Source organism: Meles meles, chromosome X, assembly GCF_922984935.1.
Source record: "Meles meles chromosome X, mMelMel3.1 paternal haplotype, whole genome shotgun sequence".
Classification (NCBI taxonomy): domain Eukaryota; kingdom Metazoa; phylum Chordata; class Mammalia; order Carnivora; family Mustelidae; genus Meles; species Meles meles.
In genome coordinates, this window is record NC_060087.1 from 5,452,776 (window position 1) to 5,478,337 (window position 25,562).

At 46.5% G+C, this 25,562-nt stretch overlaps 1 protein-coding gene across 1 annotated transcript in view; it reads right to left on the reverse strand.

The window, feature by feature from the left end:
* Positions 1–25,562, reverse strand: part of ANOS1 (anosmin 1) — a 175,593-nt gene that overhangs the window by 12,939 nt on the left and 137,092 nt on the right. Inside the window, exons 7-9 of the mRNA XM_045994971.1 lie at positions 22,924–23,129; positions 20,321–20,465; positions 11,920–12,066 (exon numbers count right to left, since the gene is read on the reverse strand). Coding sequence (XP_045850927.1) covers positions 11,920–12,066; positions 20,321–20,465; positions 22,924–23,129 — 498 coding nt within the window. The remainder of the gene's footprint in view (positions 1–11,919; positions 12,067–20,320; positions 20,466–22,923; positions 23,130–25,562) is intronic.

Genomic DNA, 25,562 nt, shown 5'->3' on the forward strand with positions numbered 1-25,562 from the left:
GACAGAGAAGGACACTACTTAATCACAACGGGAACAGGCCAACAAAATCTAACAATTGTAAATACTTGTGCACCCATGTGGGAGCATACAACTACGTAAAAGCAGTCAATAACAAACAAAAAGGAAGTAACTGATAATAACACAGATAATACAACAGTAGGGGACTTTAATGCCACACCACATCAACGGACAGGTCACCTAGGCAGGTAATCAGCAAGGAAACAGAGGCTTTGAATGAGACATCGGACCAGATGGATCTGATACATTCAGAACTTTCCACCCTACAACAGCAGAACACGCGTTCTTCTCAAGTGTACATGGGACCGTCTCCAGAGCAGATCACTTATTACACAATATTAGTCCCAACAAATTCAAAAAGGCTAAGTCCTGCTGTGCATCTTTCCGAACCACAACACTAGGAAACTAGAAATCGACCACAAGAAAAAGTCTATAAAGAACACAAATACACGTGCGTCGCATAACATCCTACTAAATGACTGCGTCACCCAAGAAATCGGAGAGAAAAATATACATGGAGACAAATGAAAATGGAAACACAGGGCTCAAAAGTCTTTGGAACACATTCAAAGCTGTTTTAAGAGGGACGCTTATAGCAGCAGAGGCCTGACCAACCTTACACCTGAAGAAGCTAAAAGAAGAACAAACAAAACCCAAACTGTTTTAAGAACAAAGAAATAAAGATCAGAGCAGAAATAAGCGAACGAGAAACTAAAAATACAACAGATCAATGAAAGCAGAAGCTGGTTCTCTGAGAGTAGCAACAAAATTGATATACCTTTAGCCAGAGTCATGAGAGAGACATGGAGACAGGGGACTCAAAATCAGATATGAAACAGCAGTAATAGCAACGAAAACCACAGATACAGAGGATTATCAGAGAATATTATGGAAAATTAAATGCTAACAAATTAGACAACCTAAAAGAAATGGATAAATTTCTCAAAACATATACCTCCCAAAACTGAATCAGGAAGGAAGAGAAAATATGAACAGACTGGTTATCAGTAATAATAACAACAACAAAACTCCCAACAAACACAAGTCTAGGGCCAGACAGCTTCACAGGCAAATTCTACTAAACATTTAAAGAAGAGGAGTTAATACCTATTCTTCTGAAACTATTCCAAAAAAATAGAAGGAAACCTTCCAAATTCATTGTATAATGCCAGCATTGCCCTGATACCAAAACCAGATAAAGACACTACAAAAAAAAAAAAAGGAACTGCAGACCAATATCCCTGATGAAGACAGATGCAAAAATCCTCAGCAAAATACCAACAAATCAAATCCAACAAGAATGATTAACAAAGTCATTCTCAATCATCATACGGGATTTACTCCTGGGATGCAAGGGTGGTTCAGTATTTGTAGGTCAGTCATATTGCGTGAAAGACAAGAGAAAGGACAAAAACCATATGATCATTTCAAGAGATGTAAAAAAAAGCAGCTGATACAAAGTACAACATCCGTTCACAATAAAAACCCTCAACAAAGTAGGTTTAGAGAGAACATACCTGAACATAATAAAGGCCATCTATGAAAAACACACAGCTGACATTATACTCAGTGGTGAAACACTGAGAGCTTGTCTCCTAAGGTCAGAAATAAGACAAAGACATCCACTCTTACCACTTTTACTCAACATGATAGTGGAAGTCAAAGCCATAGCAATCAGACAAGAAAAAGAAATAAAATGCACCCACATTGGTAAGAAAGAAGTAAAACTTTCACTATTTGCAGATGACAGGATACTATATATAGATAAACCTAAAATTTCCCCCCAAAACTAATAGAACTGATCGATTCAGTAAAATCACAGGATATGAAACCAACATCCTGAAATCTGTTACATTTCTATACACTAATACCACCATAGCAGAGAAATTAAGAAAACGATCCCATTAACAGTTACACCAAAAATAATAAAATACCTAAGAATAAGCTTAATCAAGGAAGTAAAAGACCTGGAAAACTATAAAAGACATGAGAGAAACGGAAGGGATGCCTGGATGACTCAGTTGGTAGAGCAGGTGACTCCTGATTTTACGGTCAAGCCCCATGTTGGTTGTAAAGCCTACTCCAAAGAAAGAGAGAGAGGGAGATAGAGAAAGAGAGAAAGAAAGAAAAAACCATAGAGGATACAAACAAATAGAAGGATATTCCCATGTATCTAAATTAAATACTAAAATAATTAAATATTCCTATAATATTTAAAAATATTATTAAAATGACCATTGTACCCAAAGCAAATACATATTTAATTCAATCCCTATCAAAATAGCATTTTAAAAAAATGTTCAAAAGAGCAGTTTTCACAGAACTAAAACAATCCTAAAGTTTATATGAACCACAAAAGACTCTGAGTGGCCAAAGCAATCTTGAGCAAAACTGGAGGTATCCCAGATATCAAGTCACACTAGAAAGCTATAGTAATCAACACAGTATGGTTCTGCCATAAAAACAGACACAAAGATCAGTGGAACAGAAGGGGGAGAATCCAAAAACAAACCCACGATTGTGGTCATTAATCTTTCACAAAGGAGGCAAGAATATGCAATGGGAAGATGTCTTTTCAACAAATGGTTCTGGGAGACCTGAACAGGGACACACACAGAAGAAACAGGACCACTTTCTTACATGCTGCACAAATGTACGTTCAAAATGGATTAAAGACCTAAATGTGAGACCTGAAACCATAGAACTCCTCCAAGGAGCACAGGCAGTAATTTCTCTGACATCAGCCCTAGCAGCATTTTTCCTGGATACGTCTCCTGAGGCAAGGTAAAACACAAGCAAAACTAAATTATTGGGACTTCATCGAAATTAAAAGCTCCTGCCCAGTGAAGCACTGGAACTAAATCACCAGAACTAAAACACATGAATGGGAGAAGATGTTTACAAATGACATATCCAATAAAGGGTTAATATCAAAATGTATTAAAAACTTATCAAACTGAATACCCAAAACCCCAATAGCCCAATTACAAAATGGGCAGAACATATGAAGAGACATTTCTCCAAAGAAAACCGACAGATGGCCGACAGACACATGAGAAGAGGCTCAGTATCAGGGAAATACAAATCAAAACTGGGAGCTCCCACCTCATGCCTGTCAGGACGGCTAAAATGAAAACCAGAGGAAACAAGTGTTGGCAAGAAGTGGAGAAAAAGGAACTCATGCACTGTTGGTGGGGATGCAAACTGGTGCAACCACCGTGGAAAGCAGTACGGAGCCTCCTCAAATAATTAGAATTACCTCATGATCCAGTAATTTCAGTACTGGGTATTTGCCCAAAGAATACCAAGTCACGAATTCAGAAAGCCATATGTGCCGCTACGTTTACAGCAGCGTTATTTACAACAGCCCAATTCTGGAAGCCGCCCAAGGGTCCATCCGTCGATAAACAGATAAAGAAAATGTGGTGTATTCACACAACGGAATATTATTCAGCCGCAGAAAAGAAGGAAATGCTGCCATTTGCAACACCACCAATGGATCTAGAGAGTACAGTGCTGAGTGAAGTCATCGGAGACAGACGAATACCATATGATTTCACTCGGATGTGGGATTTAAGAATCAAGAGAAACAAGCAAACGGAAGAAGAGACAAACCATGAAACAGACTCTTAACTCTAGAGAACTGATGGTTCCCAGAGGAGGGGGTGGGGTGTTGTAAAATAGGGTAATTGGACAGACACCACACTCTTTATGGTGAGCCCTGAGTAGTACACGGGATTGTTGGACCACTGCGTTGTTGTCAGAGCCCAACATGACACTGCCCGTTAACGGCACTAGAATGAAAATAAAATACAAAAACGCTAATTCAGAAAGATACGTGCACCCCAAAAGAACTCTTAAATCACTCAGTTGTACACCTGAAGTGTAGAGCACCGTAGGTTAATTATACTGGATTCTTTTTCCAAATGCAGACCACAAAATGCCCACCCTTGTGTTGTTGAGTTCTAACTCCTTTATACAAATATCCATGTATTTATACAAATATCCGTGTAACTCATTTATACAAACGTCCTGTCCTTAGCTTCATCTTGGCAATTGTGAAAGCCGTGCAAGTCTGTATTTAGGATATGACTTCAGGACCCCGTCTATAACTAGAGTATGAAAAACAGCATCATCAAGTCAAACGTTTCCTCAGGGGATACATATGAAAATTCTATGCTCAGTGCCCGTGTTGCTGAGGTTCTTGAACTGAAGTTCTTCCTTCCACAAATGAATTATAATGTACTTGAGAGGTATTTTTAAATATGGAAATCTACTTTCGGTGTGCTTCAACTACGATTCAAAAGCTAGATGTATCTAATCTGTTTCTCAAATATAATTAACTCACAGTGTCTGGCATAAATTCAAGGCTGCCAAGCATTTTTTTAAGGACTTATTTATTATAGAAAGGGAGAGTCAGAGAGAGCGAGCGAGCATGAGCAGAAGGGGCAGAGGGGAGAGGAAGAGAGACTCCCAGGAAGACTCCCCACCCACCGTGGGAGCTGAGCCTGACATAAGGCTCAATCCCCGGACCCTGAGATCATGACCCAAGCCCAAACCAGGAGTCGGAGGCCCAACTGACTGCACCGCCCAGGCGCTTGCAAGGCTGTACATTTTTTTTAATTTTTTTTTTTTATTTGACAGAGATCACAAGTAGACAGAGAGGCAGGCAGAGAGAGAGAGAGGAGGAAGCAGGCTCCCCGCTGAGCAGAGAACCCGATGCGGGACTCGATCCCAGGAACCTGAGATCATGACCTGAGCCAAAGGCAGCGGCTTAACCCACTGAGCCACCCAGGTGCCCAAGGCTGTACATTTTTTTTTTTTTTAAAGATTTTATTTATTTATTTGACAGATAGAGATCACAAGTAGGCAGAGAGGCAGGCAGAGAGAGAATAGGAAGCAGGCTCCCTGCTGAGCAGGGAGCCCGATGCGGGGCTCGATCCCAGGACCCCGAGATCATGACCTGAGCCGAAGGCAGAGGCTTTAACCCACTGAGCCACCCAGGCGCCCCGGCTGTACATTTTTTAATTGAATGCTCATCTCTAAATTCCCAAAGTTGAATGATCAAGAGCGCTGGGTGATTGAAATCGGAGCTCTAAGAAAGGGAGGCCATCCTGGAGCGCCACAGGATAGCTGCCACAGCAAAGAAGGGAAGTCACAGCCCTGGAAGCCCCACACAAGCACTCGGGAACACATCGGAAAATGCCACTTCCCCGGGGCAGGGATTTCCGTTCTTTGCAGCATCTCCAACACCGGAAATAGTACCTGGTATGCAGTAGGTGCTCAATCGATGTCAGCTGAATGACATCCTTTCACAAACTAATGCCTGTTCTCTCTTCATTTGTAAAAACGCTTTGGTCAGACAGACTTTCCGATTTTGTACAATTTTGTAAAAGAAGAATTCGAACACCTACTTAGCAGAAGGCATTTCTACTCAAAGTAGAAGTAGGACGGTTTTCTCTCTTTTTGAGCTCATTTTTCACATTTCTAGAGTGCAAACACTAAGTCTAAACCAAGAAGCCTGAGAGAATCAAGTGTGGATTTTGTTGCCACACAGTAAAACGGAACTGTTGTCTGTAGAATAATAAAATTACGAATTAATAAAAGTAGCCAAGTGAAGCCTTCCTTTTAGGGCTGCAGATTCATTCTTGAGGGTATGTCTTTCCTTCTAGAGCATTCACTGTTACACCCCAGCTATAGAGGCACTCTGTTGGGCTGACAGATGATGTTTGAGTCATTTCCCTTCAGAATAATATACTGTAGCATCATAAATAATACAAAAATTTAAAAAAGATGCTCTCCCTTTGGGAAATTTCAAGGGAACTGAACAGATTTGTGCTTGTGAGTTTCTAGCTCCAAGTCCAAAACCAACATGCTGGCCACCCTCACTTTTTTAGGAAATGGGACAGATATCTAGAAACCTGTTTCTACTTACAGTTTTATCTTGACTAGTAAACAAGTTCTCGTCTACTCTGATCTGTCGCAAGCATTCAGTTTTCTTAAGGTTTTCAACCCAGTGTATCCACTGGCGGAAATTAGTTACGATTCAAGAATATTCAATTGAGGTACCTGTCGCAGAATTTTTTTCCTATTTAATATTGTTTTTCATTCTTATTTCATTTATTTTTTTATTATGATCAGTTAGCCAACATACAGTACATCATTAGGTTTCGACGTAGCGTTCAAAAAGCATTTGAGATGGGTCTCACGAGTTGCATAGGGTGCACACAGTGTGTGATTTTACAGAGTCCAAAGTCCAGAAAAGCCAGCCAAAGGGTCCTTTCGCAGGACAGAGAAAGATCTCATATTCACATTCTACCCAGAATTCGGAGAACAGTGGGGCTGTGCGTTGACTTAAAAGGGGCCTCGTTTCCTACATGTACAATATTAGGAAGAGCACATGCTCCATCAATGTCTCCGGGAACTCGGGTTTGGGATTCTGTAGGTCCTATGGTGCCTGCCCAGCGGGCTTCTGGAAGAGAACAGATGTGCAGTGAGTTTGGAACACCTGCTGTGTACCTCGCTGAGCGCTGGACTCCCCGAAGTTTCCAGTCTCCTATGGTGGGCTCTAGCACAAGGACGCTCTGTTGAGTTTTAGACGTTAATTTGGCTTTGAAATTAACATCAAAGGGACATGGGATGGACATAATTTAAGGAAAAGGACTTTTGAGAAAAAAGACAACTTTAGTTATGGCATGACTTGTTCTTGGTCCCTAAGTGGCCGTGTGACCTGGTGGAACGCGACCTCCCCGTAGAGATGCCAACAGCAAAGTCACTGCTGCACCGTCGTTCCAGTTCAGTCCACGTTCTGACCACAGAACGAAACTGAGCTGTGTGGGAGTACTGATTATTTCCTGCTGCTGAGAGACGGCAATGATGCTAATCCCACTTCATCTGCCGGGATGCTTAGAATCCATCGCATTTGGGTTGCAAATTCAATCACGAGACCATTTGTGAAAGTATCATACCTTGTTGTCTGCAAAGGAGGAAAACAGAGCCAGTCCTAAAGTCCAAGAAGCGCCTAGCTCAGAGGCCCTTGACCTCCTTCCTGGCGTCCTGTTTCCCCTCTGCCCCTGGGCCAGCCTTCAGGGTTCCACCTACAGGGAACCCTGCAAGAACCCTGACATTTGTGGGGTGATTACTTTGTGCTGGGCACGGTCCCCAAGCACTTGGTATGTGTACTGTCATTTAATCCCACAACAAACCTACGACACAGAGACTGATTTTCCCTTTAGTTCATCATGTTAATACAATAAATGAGAAAAAGTCCTTGATCTTTAATCACTTTCAAGAAGAATATGTGATAAAAATCAATATGCATCCATGAGAAAAACACTGCAGATAACAGCAATGGGGGATGGGATACCTGGGGGGCGCAGGCGGTTCAGGTCATGATCCCAGGGTCCTGGGACTGAGCCCTGTGCTGGGCTCCATGTTCAGCTGGGGGTCTGCATCTCCCCCTCCCCGTATCCCTCCCTCACTCGTGCATGCTCTCTCTCTGAAATAAATAAAATCTTTAAAAAAAAAAAAAGCAGTAGGGGATTTTGTTCATCTGGTGAAGTGTGTCTACTGAAATCTTACGATTAGACATCATGCCTGGGGTTAAGGTGCTCAATGACCTTACTGTGCAAATCCTATCATGGCAGATACATACATCCAGTCGTCACAGTGTGTACCTCAAATAGGCACCATGTTCTAGCGCAATTCTAGTCCATAAAGCTGGGGAAGATCAAAGCAGCAGATACTTGCATGTGTACTAAAACCTGTTATGTCCACTTGCACGCGCTTGTGTTCTTGCACACATGCACACAGGTCCCATTCCATCACCCGCCACCCCCGTGAGATGGGCACCACTACTCCCTCTTTACAGACGAGAAACTGATGTGCTGAGTGGTGAGTCATTTTCCTGACACCACACAGCTGGTGAGGGGTTCACCTCAGCTTTTGAACAAAATATATCTCGGTTTAAAGACTGTATTCTTGGGGCGCCTGGGTGGCTCAGTGGGTTAAAGCCTCTGCCTTCGGCTCAGGTCATGATCCCAGGGTCCTGGGATCGAGCCCCACATCGGGCTCTCTGCCAGCAGGGAGCCTGCTTCCCCCCCCCCCCCGCCCCCCGCCTGCCTCTCTGCCTACTTGTGACCTCTGTCTGTCAAATAAATTAAAAAAAAAAAGACTGTATTCTTAAACTCCATGTTATCATGATTCAAATAGTAGTTTATAAGCGTGCAATGTTTCACATATAATAATTCCTAACAGATGTTTAGAAAACTGACTTTTCTCAGCCATCAATACCATTAACTTGTGTCCATATAATCAGAATTACTAGTAGATCTTCAACCAAGTAACCAAAAGGAAGAAAAGAAAGCAGTACTTCTGCTTCATCTCTGCTTTGAACAAACCCAAGTGAGGGAGTCAGAAATGAAAAACAAACGTCACGTCTGCAGTGATCACTCCTACTGCGTCCCGCACTGAACGTCACCACCAGCGTTAGTTACACAAGGGAGAGAAGGAACAGGTCCCAGGTCTGGGAAGGCAAATATCACCTTCTCATTATGCGCATGCTACATGGCTGCTTTTATGGAAAAATGGGATGGAATCATCAAAGGAAATGCAATGAGCAAGGGACTATAACAAGAGAGTCCGATTCGCCATCAGGACACTGAGAGAGGATGTATTTATGTGTATGACAGCCACAGTGAGAAAATAAAATGGAGGAAACGTATGCCTGTATGGAATGGGATCGCAATAAACACAGACACCTTACAATAATCCTATTAGAACTACTATAGCCTCTGCATGACACATTCTAAATCACTGTTGAGAGAAAACTTTAAAAACTGGAATAAAGGATACGTCAAGTGTCGAGATTTTTAAGATGTGAATTCTCAGTCATTACCGTATGTTGACTGTAATTTCAACAAAGATCCCACAAGGTTTTTGTGTACACTGACAGATTAACAAACACTGATATAAAAGCACAAAGGACAAAAACAGTCAAGACAATTTGAAAATGAAGTAAAAGCCTGAAGAATTATGATTAAAAATATTTACAGATTTACAGTAGTTAAGACAACGTGGCAATGCCAGAAACTTGGGGGGGAAATAGCCAAATGACTCCACAGAAAGTTAAAAAGATAAGTTGCCCGTACTGTGATGTAGGGTCGGGGCGGCAGCCCAGAGTTAAAGGCTGCTCTGTCAGCTGTAGCTCAGGAGGGACAGAGCGTAAAGGAGCAGTGAGCCCCACACATAAACTCAGTTCCAGGCGGAAGACAGCCCCAGAGAGAAGGGGAAAGCGGTCCAAGTTCCAGGACGTGAGGGGAGGATCTGTGTGATCCTGTGTAAGCAAAGATCCTCAACCAGGACAGCAAGAGCTGTCACCCAAAGAAACAAAATGACGAATGAGTCCCCTCTACAACGCAGAAGCACTAAGGAAGGAAGGAAGGATCAGTCACAGAAGGAGAAAACGCTGAAACCAGGGAACCAGCGGTTGACTCCTATACTCTACGTGTAAAGGCCTTCTGCAGGACGGACAGTGCAGCTGAAGAGCTTAAAAATACAATCAGACAGCACGGAGCCATCGAGACGCAGGTCGCAGAACCGCTCAACTCAAAAACATGGTAGAGAGAGGGGGCGCACCAGGGATGATCGTGCCCTGAGAGTGGGAATGGAAGCTGCAACCACTGTGGGAAACCGTCGTGTCTTCCAAAGCTCTGCATGCTCCAGTCACCCAGGGGTCCCCCTCGTCTGGGAGAACGTGTGCATCAAAAACCTGTCTGTGTTCACGGCAGCCCTGTGCTGCAGAGCCTCCCAGCGGGACAAACCAAATCCCCAGCCCCAGCTAAAAAGAGCCATTGGCGGAGCTCCACATAGGGCTAGGGCAGACTGCATGAAGTATGGCTTCCCCAACAGAATGAGGTTGTTTCCTGCTCCCTGGATCTCGTGCACTCGAGAGGCCCAACGTGCACGGTACGGTTCCGAGTGATAAACATTTCAAATGTCAGCAAGACAGATCTTCAAGTTTAGAAGTCATGGTTAGGAAGTACTCTCAGTGCTTACGTTTGTATTTCATGATACGTTCATGTTTTCATGCTCTTGTACGCTTAAGAAGTATTCTCAATGCGTACATTTGTATTCCATTATATGTTCACGTTTTCATGCTCTTGTATACTTAAGTATTCTCAATGCGTACGTTTGTATTTCATTTTATATTTATAGTTTCAATATTAATGTTTTACTACTGATACAGTTCTAATCTAAAATCAGTAAACATAATAGATCAAATAAATTTTGTAATTTAATAATTATCCTAAAACTTATTATGCTTACGAATAGGGATATATATGAATGAATAACTTTTAATACTGAATAATACTGAATAAATGGAATTTAGTTTTAATTAATGTATGAGAGTAATAAGACATTAATATTAATTATAATATTATTTTGGCTACAGAATGGATGTCAGCAGCTTAGAAAAAAATTCTGGAACAAAAAGAACTCCAGCACCAATATTCCTTTTTTTTTTTTTTTTTTGCTCATGTAGGTTCCATGATCAGCATAGATCCCAATGTGGGGCTTGAATTCACAACCCTAAGACCAAGACCTGAGCTGAGATCAAGAGTCACACACTCAACCAACTGAGCTACCCAGGCGGCGCTCCAACACCAACGTTCTGTGTAACACCGTACTTCAGAAGAACTTGAAGAACTGTTAAAAGTGAACTCTGGAAATAATCTGTCTTTCCTTTGTTTCCAAGCATATGAATGATAGACATGGAAATGTACATCAAATAATTCAAAAAGTACTATTTCAATAATACACACAAAAATCTTACGAATAAAGAAAACCAAAGAAAATGAATTTATCCTAAAGACAACTATTCAAATAAATACTCAAAACAGAATTAATTCCAAGGGTAAATCTGGCTTGCAGTATTAATTGTAAAATGGAAATTCTGAAGACATCCAAGAGTTTTGCTGTAGTGGAATGATGGTGTGTTAGGATATTGTGGTGTGTCCGTACACAGAAGTGAGTTAAACAGGGCAACAGAAGTACAGGATAGTGTATTATGGTGTGTCCGTACACAGAAGTGAGTTAAACAGGGCAAAAGAAGTACAGGAAGTGCAGATGCTCCTATATTATATGGAAATGTGTATGTTTTACATACATATATGGACCTGTGTGTGTGTGGATAAAATAACTAAAGGAAGAACAGAAGTGTAGGAAACTTTTGAAGGGACATCTACCAAAGTACTGTTTCTAGGAGACCACACTGAAATAAGTGACTTCTTTCTCTATTTTCCAAATTATTTGGGTTTTGTGTCTTTTTTTAAACAAAAAACTAATTTAGAACAAAACTTTATAGAGCAGAATAATGAGTACTTTGAGTGTTCTGGAGACAGCATTGGCCTTCTGGGAAAGCAGTGAAGACAGGCTAACATCCCTGAGATGAAAAAATGCAACCAGCTGACCGACAACGCTGATTTCTAAACATGATACAGATTCCTGGGAGAGAAACGGCCCCTGACTCAGACTTCACAGCAGCAGGAATTTTAAAAAAGATCTAAATGTTTTGTTCAGGTTCTGTTTCCCTTAATGTCAGCCCCATGGTGGGGTGCCTGGGTGGCTCAGTCAGTTAAGCATTTGCCTCGTGGTTTCAGCTCAGGTCATGGTCTCAAGGTTGTGAGATCCATCCCCACATTGGGCTCTGTCCTCAGCATGGAATCTGCTTGAGATTCTCTCTCCTTCTGCCCTCCTCTGCCTCATCTTCTCTCTCTAAAAAAAATAAATCTTTTAAAAAAAATATCAACACCATGGTTCGACCCTGACTCTTTCACTAGCCCCCAGATGTCACTGGGCTACTTAACGCAGACAACAAATCATCAGAGAGCATCTGCGTACCTTCAGTCTTTTTCCAGTAGACCTTCACCTGCAGCTGGTTGTCTTGATAGAAGGGGGCTCCGATTTCCAGGAGCCGCACGGGCCGTCGTCGTTGGAAAGGGGGCTGCACGTGCATCGCGCTCTTTCCCGTTTTCCCCAGTTGCTCTTCTGCAACAGAGTACAACACTGTGATTTCCTGGTCAAAAGTAATCTGTTACCAGTACACAGTCGCCAGGTGGGACAGCTGCTCTGACTTAAAAAAGAAGTGTGAATTGTATTTCTCATTATATATATGTTTTTGTGTAATTGTAAAGAAAATAAGTGAAATACTATGAAAATACCACATGGCCTCAATAGCCAAACTATGGAAAGAACCTAGATGTCCATCAACAGAGGAATGGATAAAGAAGATGTGGTTCATATATACAACGGAATACTATGCAGCCATCAAAAGAAACGGCATCTTGCCATTTGCAACGACATGGATGGAACTAGAGGATATTAGGCTGAGCAAAATGAGTCAACCAGAGAAGGACAATTATCATATGATCTTACCGATATGAGGAATTTGAGAAACAAGACAGAGGATCATAGGGGAAGAGAGAAAAAATGAAACAAGACAAAACCAGAGACAGAAACAAACCATAAGAGACTCTTGATCTCAGGAAAAAACCGAGGGTTGCTGGGGGGTGAGGGGTAGGGAGAAGGTGGCTGGGTGATGGACACTGGGGAGGGTATGTGCTATGGTGAGTGCGGTGAAGTGTGTAAGACTGATGATTCACAGACCTGTACCCCTGAAACAAGTAATACATTCTATGTTAATCAAAAAAAGAAAAAGAAAAAAAATTACCACGTGGCCTGAGAACAGTACAGAGAGCTCTTCCTGGACATACCAGCATGACACATCAATGCCCAGACAAGGCCCTACGTGTTCATTCGACTTTGTACGTGAAATACTAAGGGTCAGCAAATGCAGGGCAATGACACGTCAGACAGGGAGTGGAGCTGAAGGCTGCATTCATCTGTCCATCCATTCGCTCCTGGTCTCTTGTCAGTACGTAGTGACCACTTCCTAAGTGAGTCAGTGAGCCTAAGTGGCAGTGAGCCCGAGACTGCAGATACAAAGCTCGTGCTCCGGGAGCGGACATGTGTGCAAGTGATCCCGCACACGGTGGAGAGTGCTCCCAAAGGTTCGCGCACAGGTCATAGTCAGGAGGGAGCACAGGGAAGAGAGAAGGAGGTGTTTGCATCTTACAAGCAGCTGGTGCCTATGCTTTGGAAAAGCAGCCAAAGAGTGTCTGTGGAAACGAGTTACAAGAAGAGGCTCGGACGTCTGCAGTAGAATGCTTTAGGAAAGACGAGACTGGGTCCATACGCATATTCACTGCTATTTCTTGACTTTCCCCACCGTCAGTGTAACACTGCATTTACCACGTACTTGCTGCAAAGCAAGGATGAGGGAAACGTGATTCGGAATGATCCCAAGCTCAGATGTCCCGCAGGCAGTGGCACCCAGAGAAAGTGTCTAATCAAACAAGACACCGGGAAACATTCCTCCGAATGAGGTGCTTCAAAGTACACCCTAGGCCAGGCCACTTCTTCCCTGTCATGGTTTCATGGTGCAATCGGCTCTGCTTTTACTGTTCTCTTCACTTTCCTTTTTTGATGCTGCTGCAGCTTTCCCATTTGTGCCGTTCTTAATCCCATAGTCTGTCAGGCTCCCTCGTCCCTAGGCTCCAGACCCCGTTCGCTCAGAATGCACTGGCCGGCTCTTCCCGTCTGGGCTGGGTACGACACTCTGTCCTCCCGTCGTCCCCACCCGTCTGCTGTGCTTGACTATTTCTATTCTTAACCGCCGTCCTACGAAACAGAGCAGGGTCAACCTGCTGTTAGTTGAGGGCTGGACGGCAAACGGTTTTGGCTTCGGGGCCTGCACAGTCCCATCCTAGTCCTCAGCTCTCCTGATGGCTCAAAAGCAGCCACAGACGATCTGCAAGTGGGGTGTGGCCATGGGCCAATACCATCTGATTTACAAAACCAGGCGCTGGGCCGTATGTGGCCCATGGGCCACCGTTTGCAGATCCCCGAGAAGGTGACATCAGCCTGCACATATTCAAAACGAAAACTGTGGGGTTCAAAACCACTAAGAAGAGTGTCCTGTTCCACGCAGGTGCGGCAGCGGCGACAGGGAGCTGTAACCCAGCGCCGTCTTCCATCAGGTTCCCGCTCCACCATGCATCATGGGCCACTTCCATTTACGGGGCCAGGCTATTAGCTACAGGCTTTTGTAATAAGGATCTCAGATCTTCCCACTGACCTCACATCTCTCCTTTACCCAATGCCTAGTTTGGGAAGTGGCATGGTTAGAAACTCCACCAAACTTTCTGCTTTCTGAGTCCCAGGAGCCCCGGGGAGGAGACCAGACCGAGCGGCCCATAAGGTCTACCGATAAGAACCTTTCCTGACAGGTCTGTGAGGGAAGACAGGAGCCCGGAGAATGTGCAGGGGACCTGCACTGACCGCCCACCACTCCTCACACGAGCACACGCACAGGATCACCTATGCAACGATTCAAAGGGAAGGGACATTTACGTTATTCAGGTTCTAATGTACAACGTTGTGCTTTAAACAGTTGAAATAAATGTTTGGATTCCCAAGAACATTTGTGAGGCTCCAAATCCAATGTGTGTACTGAGGGTTTATCACACCACCGGCTGGTCTCAGGCACCTGTGGGGTGTCCTACAATTCAGCTCAGTTCTGACACCGTGTACCCTAAGATGGCATCAGATCCCTATGGACATCGTCCACATCGGGGGGTGTCCCCCTGACACCGTCTACACCATCTACCTTCAGATGACAGCAGATCCCCTATGGACATCATCCACGTCAGAGGGTGTCCCTCTCTGACACCGTCTACACCATCTACTTGCACATGACATCAGATCCCCTATGGACACTATCCACGTCGGGGGGGTGTCCCCCTGACACCGTCTACACCATCTACCTTCAGGCAACATCGGATCCCCTATGGACACTGTCCATGTATAGGGGGGTGTCCCCTAAGATGACATCAGATCCCCTAGAGACACCGTCCATGTCAGGAGGGGGTGTCCCCCTCTGATACCATCTACACCATCTACCTGCAGACGGCACGGGCTCTTCCCAAATAAGGGCTCAGTCCTGTAGGACTGTGCCCCACTTCGAACACTTGTCACCATTCCAGGTTGTCACCTGTGACTCTCTCTACCTGCTGTCGAGTGGAGGTTCCAACCACCAACTCCGTGGGCTCGATTACTTTGCTAGAGTGGCTCACAGAACTCAGAAACATTTCCTCACTACATTACCTCCCAGTTTATTATAAAAGGCTGTACGTCAGGATGAGCCCGGTGAGGTGCCCAGTCAGGTCCGGGAGAAGGGACACAGCTTCCGTGCCCAATGAAGACCAAACTCATCCTGCTTATTAAAAACCACAGCCTCACCGGCTCCCTCATGAGAGGCGCTGGGTCACCCCCGAGCAAGAACCAGCAGCGCAGAGAACTTGGAGCACACACGGCTTGGGCCCGGACAGAGAACCCACAGGGCTCTCAGGCAAAACTCATCCCTTTCCTGATCACCATGGACATCAAGAATCCTGCTGGTCACACCGAAAGTATCTGTTAACTAGTAACTAAGGACTTAAGAATTTCACAAATGAACTTAGAGTTTGTGAAATCCCTTTAATAACCTGTGACTTTGGGAATTTGCCAGTGGATAAGCAAAAGTTTAGATACTATGGCTAATCTCTACGTGAATTTTGCCTTTGTACTTCATTATGTCCCACACACACTTTTGTTTTCCATGACATACACATAAGGTGGTAGTTTTCTGTATCTCAAGATGGCAATGTGGCTGCTTTACTGAAATGCACGAACACGTAGGATTGCTGAGCCCCATGCCACACGGAAAGGACAGAGACGTGGGGCTCCATGCTAGGAGCGTCACCCTGGCTCTGAGGGCCAGTCCTGCTCCGTCAGTATCAAATCAAAATGCACTAAAATCTTTTCTACATGTTGTGAAAAGATCGGAGGTCTGATGGATACTCCATCAGTCCCAAAAGTGAGACAACTGGGCGAGTTCGCTATTTTTTCAAATGTCAAAATTCTGATGAATTTTACAGATCAGGATCCTCAGCTTATTTCCTTTCTGCTCCATTTTTACTCTGAAGAAGCTAGAAGAAAACCCCAGCTGCCTCACGCAGCTAGAAAACCTCTGCAATCTGTCAACCCTGGAAAGGGTCCTCCTGCCTCCGAAAAGCAAGCTGCATTTCCAGGCAGGAGTCTTACATCTTTCCTCCTCCGAGGGGCCCTTTTATGATGTGGCAGGAGCAGTCAGCTTCTGCTTACGTGGAGATTTTTGTCACTGAAACACCTAGTGGCCAGCAGACCTGGGAAAATGTAACTCAAAAAGTAATTTACATGCTGGCATTTACTACCTTCTTTCCTATAAAAGGTCATTTCCCTTGCTTATACCATAAAGTTGTAATTATTCTTTATTTCTCCTTGGCCTGCAATGAAATTTACAGTGTTCTTATAAACGTCATACACTAGGGGCGTGTGGGTGGCTCAGTCCACTTAGTGTCTGCCTTCTGCTCAGGTCATGACTTCAGGGTCCTCCGATCGAGTCCCGCATCAGTCTCCCTGCACAGCGGGGAGCCTGCTTCTCCCTCTGCCTCTGCAGCTCCCTCTGCTTCTTCTCTCATTCTCTCTTTCTCTGTCAAATCAATAAATATTTTTAAAAAGGAAGAAAAGTCACATCCTAACCTTCATGAGATCGCATTTCAACACAAGCATGTGACATCCTGACAAACATTCAGCTACGTCCTGCACAGCCCCCGGCGAAGCCTGTCTCTTCCACAGGACACCCTGAGACCAAACGACATGTGTCAGGTCAGGTCATCTGAACGATTCGTTTCTTACTTCTCCTCTGTCTCCTTTCTGAAGCCACAGGAGAGGCATCAGCGAATCCTCAGAATAAAGAGGCCTTTGAGGGGTTCACTATTGTAACCCTTCACTGACCAGGTGAAACATTATCGAATTTTACAAGGTGACTAGAAAGTGTCATTAGCGCTCAGAATCAGCCCGTCCAGTGAAAGCTGACTCTGGCTGCAGGTAAGAGACGGATTCCTGCTTATGGAGCGACACTGTGCTCGGTGTGTGTACACGTGCGGTACAGCCACGGACAGATCGTCTGTGCTCAGGACCGACGTGAGAGCTTGGTTCGGTGGATGCTCTTTGCCGAGTTGGAAAGCGGTGGGCTTTGGCCCCCGGTGGAGTCTGCCGTATGCACAGGGAAGGAAGTTTCCGCCTCGCACTACAGAAGACGGGCAAGAGAGACGCAATGTGTTCCTGCTCACGGGGAACCATGTGCCTTTCCGAGACCGAGGAAGCAGACTCTGTGCCATATGGCTGAAGGTGTGAGAGAGACAGATCTACGACCATCCTGGAGACAGTGGGAGACAAGGCTAGTCGAAGAGCGTCTCACCGACCCGGGGGGCTTGGGGCTGCAGCAGGCAGAGTGGGAAAGCCCAGATGCGCCTCTGCGGGGCCCCAGAGCCCATCGCACAGCTCCGCCCGGGGGCGACCACGGCGAGGGGTGCCACGAAGGGCCCTCTACGAGGGGATGCTGAGCTTGGAGTCTTTCCCTCCTTGTTCTCGGCTGTGGGAGCGCACACGAGTCATGGCAGTCTGCAGGCCCACGCCAGCTTCTAGCGGGGAAGAAAAACCAGGACACTAAAAGGCAAACTGATTTTACATGACAGATGAAGTCCCCACCAGGACGAACAAAAGGCCTGAAGGATTTGGGTGTGAGGAGGAAGCTGGGGAGGGACAAGGGGGGAAGCAGTGAGGGACGAAATCTGGGGGGAAGACGAGGCGACAGTCAGGAGGCAGAAGGGGGAGAGACCTGTTACATGGCGAGTATTTCTAAAGCACGAGTTGGCCGCCATCTACAGAACGGGTAGTTAAGAAAGAGTGGAGACAAATACAAATCAGGACAGCATTTTAATTCTAAGAAAGAGGTGGGAATGGCCTAAACATGGCAAAGAATTTCACAGATCCCACGTACAATCTGACATTAGAGACAGAACGGCTTTTTTTTTTTTTTTTTTAAGATTTTTTATTTATTTATTTGACAGAGAGAGATCACAAGTAGGCAGAGAGGCAGGCAGAGAGAGTGAGAGGGAAGCAGGCTCCCTGCCGAGCAGAGAGCCCGATGCGGGACTCGATCCCAGGACCCTGAGATCATGACCTGAGCCGAAGGCAGCGGCTTAAACCACTGAGCCAACCAGGCGCCCCGAGACAGAACGGCTTTTTAAAGAATGGAATTTCTGGAGAAAAAGCAAAGAGAATCCTGAAGAAGGTCTCTTGGGCTCCGGTGTGAACAGAAGGGTGAAGAGTGAACCATCTGCAGCAGGAGAGCCCGGGAGATGTGCAGGTGTGCTGAGCACCTGTTAGTCTGAGCACCTGTTAACCACAGGGAGCCCGGGAGAGGAGCAGGTGTGCTGTCTGAGCACCTGTCTGTTCACCCCCAAGTGCAGGTGCCGAGCTAACAACTGAGTACAGGACTCAGGCTGTGATCTGGCCAGCACACATGGGGAGTCAGCTGCACACAGATGGTGGCCGAGTCCATGCGACTCATGGATGTGACTCAGGGACAGCCCTGCCTCCCACTTCCCCTTCCTTCCTTCTCCCCCGGGGGAGGAGTGTGACCTCTCTGCACACTCGGTGCTCTTTCTGGTCTTGGCGCTCACACGCACTCCACACTCATACAGGCCGATGCCGGTGCCTCGGGGGCCCACGGCGCCCTCCCTTCTCTTCCCGGCTCTCCTCTCCCACCACCACCTTAGTGTCTTCTGCGTCCACGGTTCCCCACAGCTCCGTGTGCACCGGACGGAGGCTCGCGCAATCCTGTGGACATGGTTACCTTCCAAACTCAGTATGAGGCAAGATCAGAATGCATCTGGTGTTGCAGTAATGTGCATGCACATGGGTGTGTATAAATGTGTGTGCATCCATGTGTATGGGTGTGTATATACATGTGTGTGCACCCATGTGTATGGGTGTGTGTATACGTGTGTGTGCACCCATGTGTATGGGTGTGTATAAATGTGTGTGCATCCATGTGTATGGGTGTGTATACGTGTGTGCGCACCCATGTGTATGGGTGTGTGTATACATGTGTGTGCACCCATGTGTATGGGTGTGTATACATGTGTGTGTGTGTGCACACACAAGCACATGTACACGAACGCATGATACACACACTTGATGTGCCCTCCTGGTCTATGCGCTGAATACACTGTGTAGCGCAGCTGTGTTCCTCATGTAAGCATCTAGCACAGCATCCCCGTCACTAGACACAGCCGTGTAATCCGCAGCCCAGCACTGCACGTAGAGGAACGGACAGATGACAGGAAAAATCAGTGTAAGCGGCTAAACATACAGAAAAGTTTCTATGAGAAGTTTCAGGTAAAAGTTGTGTTATGCCCCGAGTCATACAAAGAAATCATAGACTGTTTCAAATACATTTCATCTCCAAAGAGCGGGGTTCTCAAGCAGCTAGGAAGTGCTGTTTCTAGAACTTTTTTGAAAGCCTCGTTTCAAACTGCTGCTCATTCGAGCCGATGTTTCGCAGGCGGTGGAAGACGATCACAGGCGATGACTGCGAACTCCGCTCGCCTTCCCAAGATTCAGACAAGCTTCCAACCTGCTATTCTACCCTCCACACCAGACCCAAGATGAAAGACGGACAGCACGGGGCTCTGCTCCGGGGGAATCGACATCACACGCTCCTCTCATGTGCCCTGTTCCCGGAAACCTTGCCAGGCACTTCTGCGCTGCGGCTCTAACCTGTCCCCTCTCATGAACAAAGCCGGACACAAGAAAGTCACTTACTTTCTGGCTCCGATACGAATGCCACGTGGGACTCTCCTGTCTCTTTGCACAGTGTGGGGCCGACATAACAGTTTAGGAAAAGCGGAAACTAGGAAACTGCGCAGGGGAGTAACGCAGTCCCTGGGATACACAGCGGCCTCTCCGGAAGGGACGGCGAGCGCCGGTGAGCAGCTGCGGAAACGGGTGTCGTGCCACCTGTCACATTTTTAGGACACCTAAGTTTTCTTGTTGGATTTCCATTATGACACCAATATACTGCATATTCAGGAGACAGAAACCAAAAGAGAAGCTTCCAGGGTGACCCCGTCTGACACGGTCGTCCCAGCGGTCGCCTAGCTCGGCACTGGGTTTGCCGCCTGCAACACTCCCGGCTCAGGAAACCTCTGTCTCTCTCTCTCCCTCCCTCTCTCTTTCTGTCTCTCTCTCTCCCCATCTTGGGCAAATCCCGGGTCCCGTGCCCGCCCGATGGCGACAAGCTCACGGCACTTACTGTGGCCGGCGGCGCGCGCGGCTGTGAAGTGCAGGGAGGCCTTGGCCCCCTTCAGGCGCGTCTGCCCCCAGTACGCGATGGCCTGCAGCTCCACGGTGTAGCCGCGGTCTGGCTGCAGTCGGTCCAGGAGCACGGAACTGCAGGACTGCACAGGAGACAAGAGGCGCAAAGCCCGTTATGAGCCTGCCCTGCCCGTCCTCTCCGTCCCACGGCCCGGCGGCCTCTCGCGAAGCGCCCGGCCACCAGCACCGGCGGAGGCCTCGCTCCCTAAGGCTGCACCATCTCTCCCTCCTGAGCGTCTGAAAATGCGGTTTTACTCGGCATCCAAACACATTTCACCAAAGGGCCAAACCTCTTTTTCGGGAAATGGCTCCTTATGGGATTCCTGGATCCTCTCCGATACCACAGGAATGAGTGATTCTGTCACGTCCCATCCTAGACACCACCCCCCAGAGGAAAGACACGGGTTTGTTACACGCTGACCAAGCTCATATCGGCACATACCTGGAAAAATTATGAGCCCACATTCCCTGTTTCTTTAGTATTTCCTTTAAATCTTCTCTGAGGGTATTTCAAAGTGAGTGAGAAAAATCATCCTAAGAAAATGTTTGGAGACTTATTGGTCATCATCGTTGTTCGTATGAAGCCCTCATCCAAGTGTCTGTGTGTGAGGACGTTTGTAATTATGATGTAAAGTGACATTTAGGAAGGACAGGCCTCCCACGTTCTGCGCGGAGCATGCTTGCAGCCGGACGGTGTAGCCTGAGACCGTCAGACACGGAGTCACATCAGTAACTCCTGTGTTTAAATCCACAGTCGTCTATTAGCATCCTGACCATGACTTCGGGGCTTGTGAGATCTCTTTTCAGCGAGATAACGGGCTTTCCGTGGGCTGGTCAGAACCGCGCGCGTATCGCCCACTGAAAATGACAGATGGCTTCGCGACACTGTCCGGGCGTTTGAGGGGTGACTAGTCGGAACTCTGCAGGGCCGGGGCTCTGCCCCTGGTCCTGCCAATGAGAAAAGCCCTCTTGGGGCCTTGTGGTGGACGGTCTCCCTCTCCAACCCACAGTGTGTCTGCATAAACTACCGATTCTCACTTTCTTCTAAAGAGGGTTTCCTGTCGGACTGCTCAGCTCTCTCCCTGAACTCATCTCCAGAGTAAAAGAAAATGCACTTTTCAAAGAGTGTCGCCTTGAAAAAAATGCCCTTTTCTCCTTATTTACCAAGGATATTGCAATGGCATCTCAGGTGAAGGGAACCCACGAATCCCCGAAAGGAAAATGTCATAATTCCTTGTGTTCTTTTGGATTTTCCCAGTTTCTGATCCTAACGTTAACCGGATAGATTTTAACACTGAGAATTTAGGGTTCCATAGGACCTAGAGCTTGCCTTCGTTAGATCCAAAAATGAAAGTCACTGATAAGACAGTGACCTACAGTTTTGGCTATTCTGGCCTATTAATGATTTCAAATTTGCCATTCATGTTTTATTTATCTAATTGATACAGAATAGAGAGAAACTGAAAGGTTTCCTAGTAACCCGTGATGCTCTTTGCTGACTGATGGTGTCTGGGTGTGTGCACACGTGTGTGTAGACACCGTAACCATGCACAGGTCACATTTTGCTTTGAACCCCTGTGATCCCACAACTTGAGTTCCCCTAAGTCGTCCTAGGAGATAAGCATGCATTGCCAATGACCACTTATTGCAAAGTCCTTGAAAATAAAGGACGGAACTGTCAGAAAGTTTCTTAAAAATAAAAACAAATTAGGCATCAGCTAAATATCGAGGATGTGAACTTTTGGACACGTTTTATAATTCTAAATGGCACAGAAATTGGAATATTCACTGCCGGGAAAAAAAAAAAAGTCTTGTTATCTTTTAAAAAATATTTTCAAATGTATTTTTTATAGAATTCAGCTTTATAAATTCAAGTTTATGTAAGTTTTCTAACTTACATAAGGGGGAAGTTGTTCATGCAAGTTTTCTAACAACAATCAAGGAAACCAAGGAACTCCTTTTCGTGCACTAAGAATTTCATGCGATGCCAAATGTTCACTCTCACAGAAATCTCATTTCAGAAAACGGTTCAGTGGAGACTTTACTTCTTGGCATCTGGAAAATAAACCATTCTGGAAAATAAACGAGAGCAGTATATTGTCAAGCGTGTGTTTTCTGAGCTCATTAGCTTACAGAAGAAAATCCGCCATGACAGGAAAGAGGCAGACTTTTGCTCGTCGACTTCTAAGGATCTCAAACAAAACCTCAAGGTAAAGGACGTCTTGAGTTCTGTCATTTTCTATGACTGGACAGTCGAGACCAAATGGTTTCTGATTCTCGCCTCTATGGAGCTGCGGCTGCCATCTGGATAGAAGTCGCTCAGTGAGCTAAATTCGGCTGTTTTCACCTAAAATGTCAAAGGCCACACTTCTGGGCTGGCCCTCCATTCTCTGCACTTCCTTGGCCCAAACAAGAGGGACGGGAAGCTTTCCTTCACCTGTTCCTTCCCTGAGCTCAGCAGAGGCTACCCTCCGATCCGCGACCTTGAGGTCAAGGACACGGAGCCAGAAGACGCCACTCTTCCTTCTCACGCCCACTTACCCCATCCGTGGTCTTTCTCCGCTTCTTTTTCGTGGGGACAAGGGATTTGCTGCTGACTGTCCAGCTCCAAAACACCTTGTAGTGGTGCACGGGGATGTCCGGTTCCTCGGGAAGATCCCAAACCACAGCCACCGTCACGGTGTTGTCACTGTTTATGGTGGAATTTGCAAGCCGGAGGTTGGCCGGGGCGGGGGGTGCAGACGGGTCTGAAATGCAGGAGAAAGACAAAGCACACACTCAAACACCGAGACGACAGCAAAACCCGTATCCTCGTATGGCTAAGGACTCCATGGCCAACAGGTGAGCACTGCCCTTTCTGCGGGGAAAAGCTACAAACACATACAACCCCCCCGTAAGGCTCACATGAAAACACAGACACAAAGCAGTAAGATACGCTTCCTTGGGGCACATCTGTAACCCAGAAGGCTCCTTGTAGGCATTTACATACAACTGTAACCCAGCTGAATTTTCGCTGTACCAGAATTGATACATTTAGATATGACAAGGTAAACTTTGGGGCACCTGTGTGGCTCAGTCCGTCGAGCGTCTGACTCTCGGTTGTGGCTCAGGTCACGGTCCCATGGTCACAAGATCCAGCCCATGTCGGGCTCTGTGCTCCGTATGGAGTCTGCGTGAGGTTCTTTCTCCCTGTCCCTCTCCCTCTGCCCCTCCCTGCTCACACACGCTCTCTCAACTAAATAAGATCATTTCTGAAACATGGTGAAATTCCATTTAGGCTGGCTGACATTCAACAGGTCAGCAAAGAAGACCTGCCTGTGAACACTCCGGAGAGAAAAAGACGGAAATGCAGCTCGCACCAGTAACAGCTTTGGTCTTAGGGGTCCTGGAGCTTTTGGTCCTTGATTCAGCCACAGCCCCAGAGGGAGATCAGCAAAAATAAAGCGTTTTTGCTACATCTACATGACAAATTGGAAGGCATACGGAGAACACCCGTTTTTGTCACGTCACCCTTTCTGGCTTGCCACATGAACCGAAGCCTTCTCGGCTGTCGAGAGACAGACTAGGCTCTGGAATGACGACTCTACAAATCCCCATTTTAAATACACACACGAAGACGACAAAATACGCCAAAGCTAGACGGTCGTTCCTTCCTGCTCTGCCACCAAGTGAGCACGTGTAGACGCCGCTCACCGCAAATCACATACCGATGGTCTCGTTTTAAAACGCCTTCCCAGGGAGATGCCGTCAGTAACGGCAATTCTAATACCATCTGCGTCACAAGCGCAAGGAAGTCGTATCTAACTGGATAGAAACGAAGACGACCAAGGGACAAATGCGCACGTTCTTACTGTCAGGGTCGTTCCTGGTCTGGGAATGATGAAAACATGCATTATTATTAAAAATGTCTTGCTTTTCTCCCAGATGGGTAAGGAAGGACTAGAGGTTTGGCCGACTGCCTCGTGTCCTAAAAACAAGAATGTTTCACAGTTGCTTTCTCCGTGGAGTGCCTAATCCCAAGCACGTTTCGTGACACTCTCCACCGGGTGGTTCGCACACAGTCCAGGTCAGGAACCTTCTGGGAGTGCCCAAGACATGCACCGGGACGAGCGCTTACGGGGAGTCCTACATGCGTGTGTTTCCGGTATTTACATGAGTGTGTATTTACAGGTTTTATGTAAGCTATTCTCTATGTAAAACGCTCACACAGTTGTGAAGTAGGTGATCACTTGGCAGGTCACTACTGGGAAAGCATCGACCCGGTGGCCAGAAAGAAGGCGGCGTGCACTGGACTCCCTTTTGAGCAAGCTGGAAGCCGCTGGTCTCCCTCAGCCTGGACATGGAGGCCGCTGAGAAGGCCCACTCCTGTCATCCACCCACCCCGCCTTCTCCGTGACTCACAGCCACTGCTCGACGCCGCTCTGCTGCACGTCCCTTCCATCCCGCGGGGCGTGGGTGCTCCTCTCGGCCTCCCCGCTGCGTCCTTGTGCTCACAGCCCTTACCACAACGGACTGATCGTGAGCTTCTTTGCTGTCTGACTCCACTCCCGATAACGAAAGCTCCATGAGGAGACGACTTCTTTTTTAATCCGTTCAGTTCACTTCTGTAGTCCCAGCATTGAGAAGAGGGCCCAGCACGCAGTAGGCACTCGGGAAATGATCGCCGAATGAGTAGATGAGTGGATAAAACGTTTCCTAACTGTCGGCATTAACTTGTAAGGTGATATTCTGCTGCCAGATTGGAATCCCGCCAGCTGGAGGGGGTGAATCCTACCAAGACCGTGAACGGCAAAATCAGAGGGGAGCCTCTTTCGGGCTTGAAATAAGAGACTCCAGGCCATCCCCCTTCCTCTGCACTACGGTAAGACTCCATCTGTAACCCAGACACCCTCAAACGATCACAATTCAAGTTGCAAAGGAAAAGCAACTGGAGACCCTGGTTACTGGCCTGACTGTCCTCCGTAAACCAAATGCTCATTTGTCCATTCATGTGCTGTAGACATCGGGAGAGCGGCAGCCTGCCCCATTTCTCTAATCTGCAGAGATTTCAGTTTCAGTCTGAAAATTCCCATTGGCAAGCCATGCCCTGCCTTGTGGGATGGCTCCTGCATCACAAAGGGAAATATCATCCCTTTGCTGTCACACAAAGTCCTTTCTTTCAGTTTGCATGATGTCTTCAT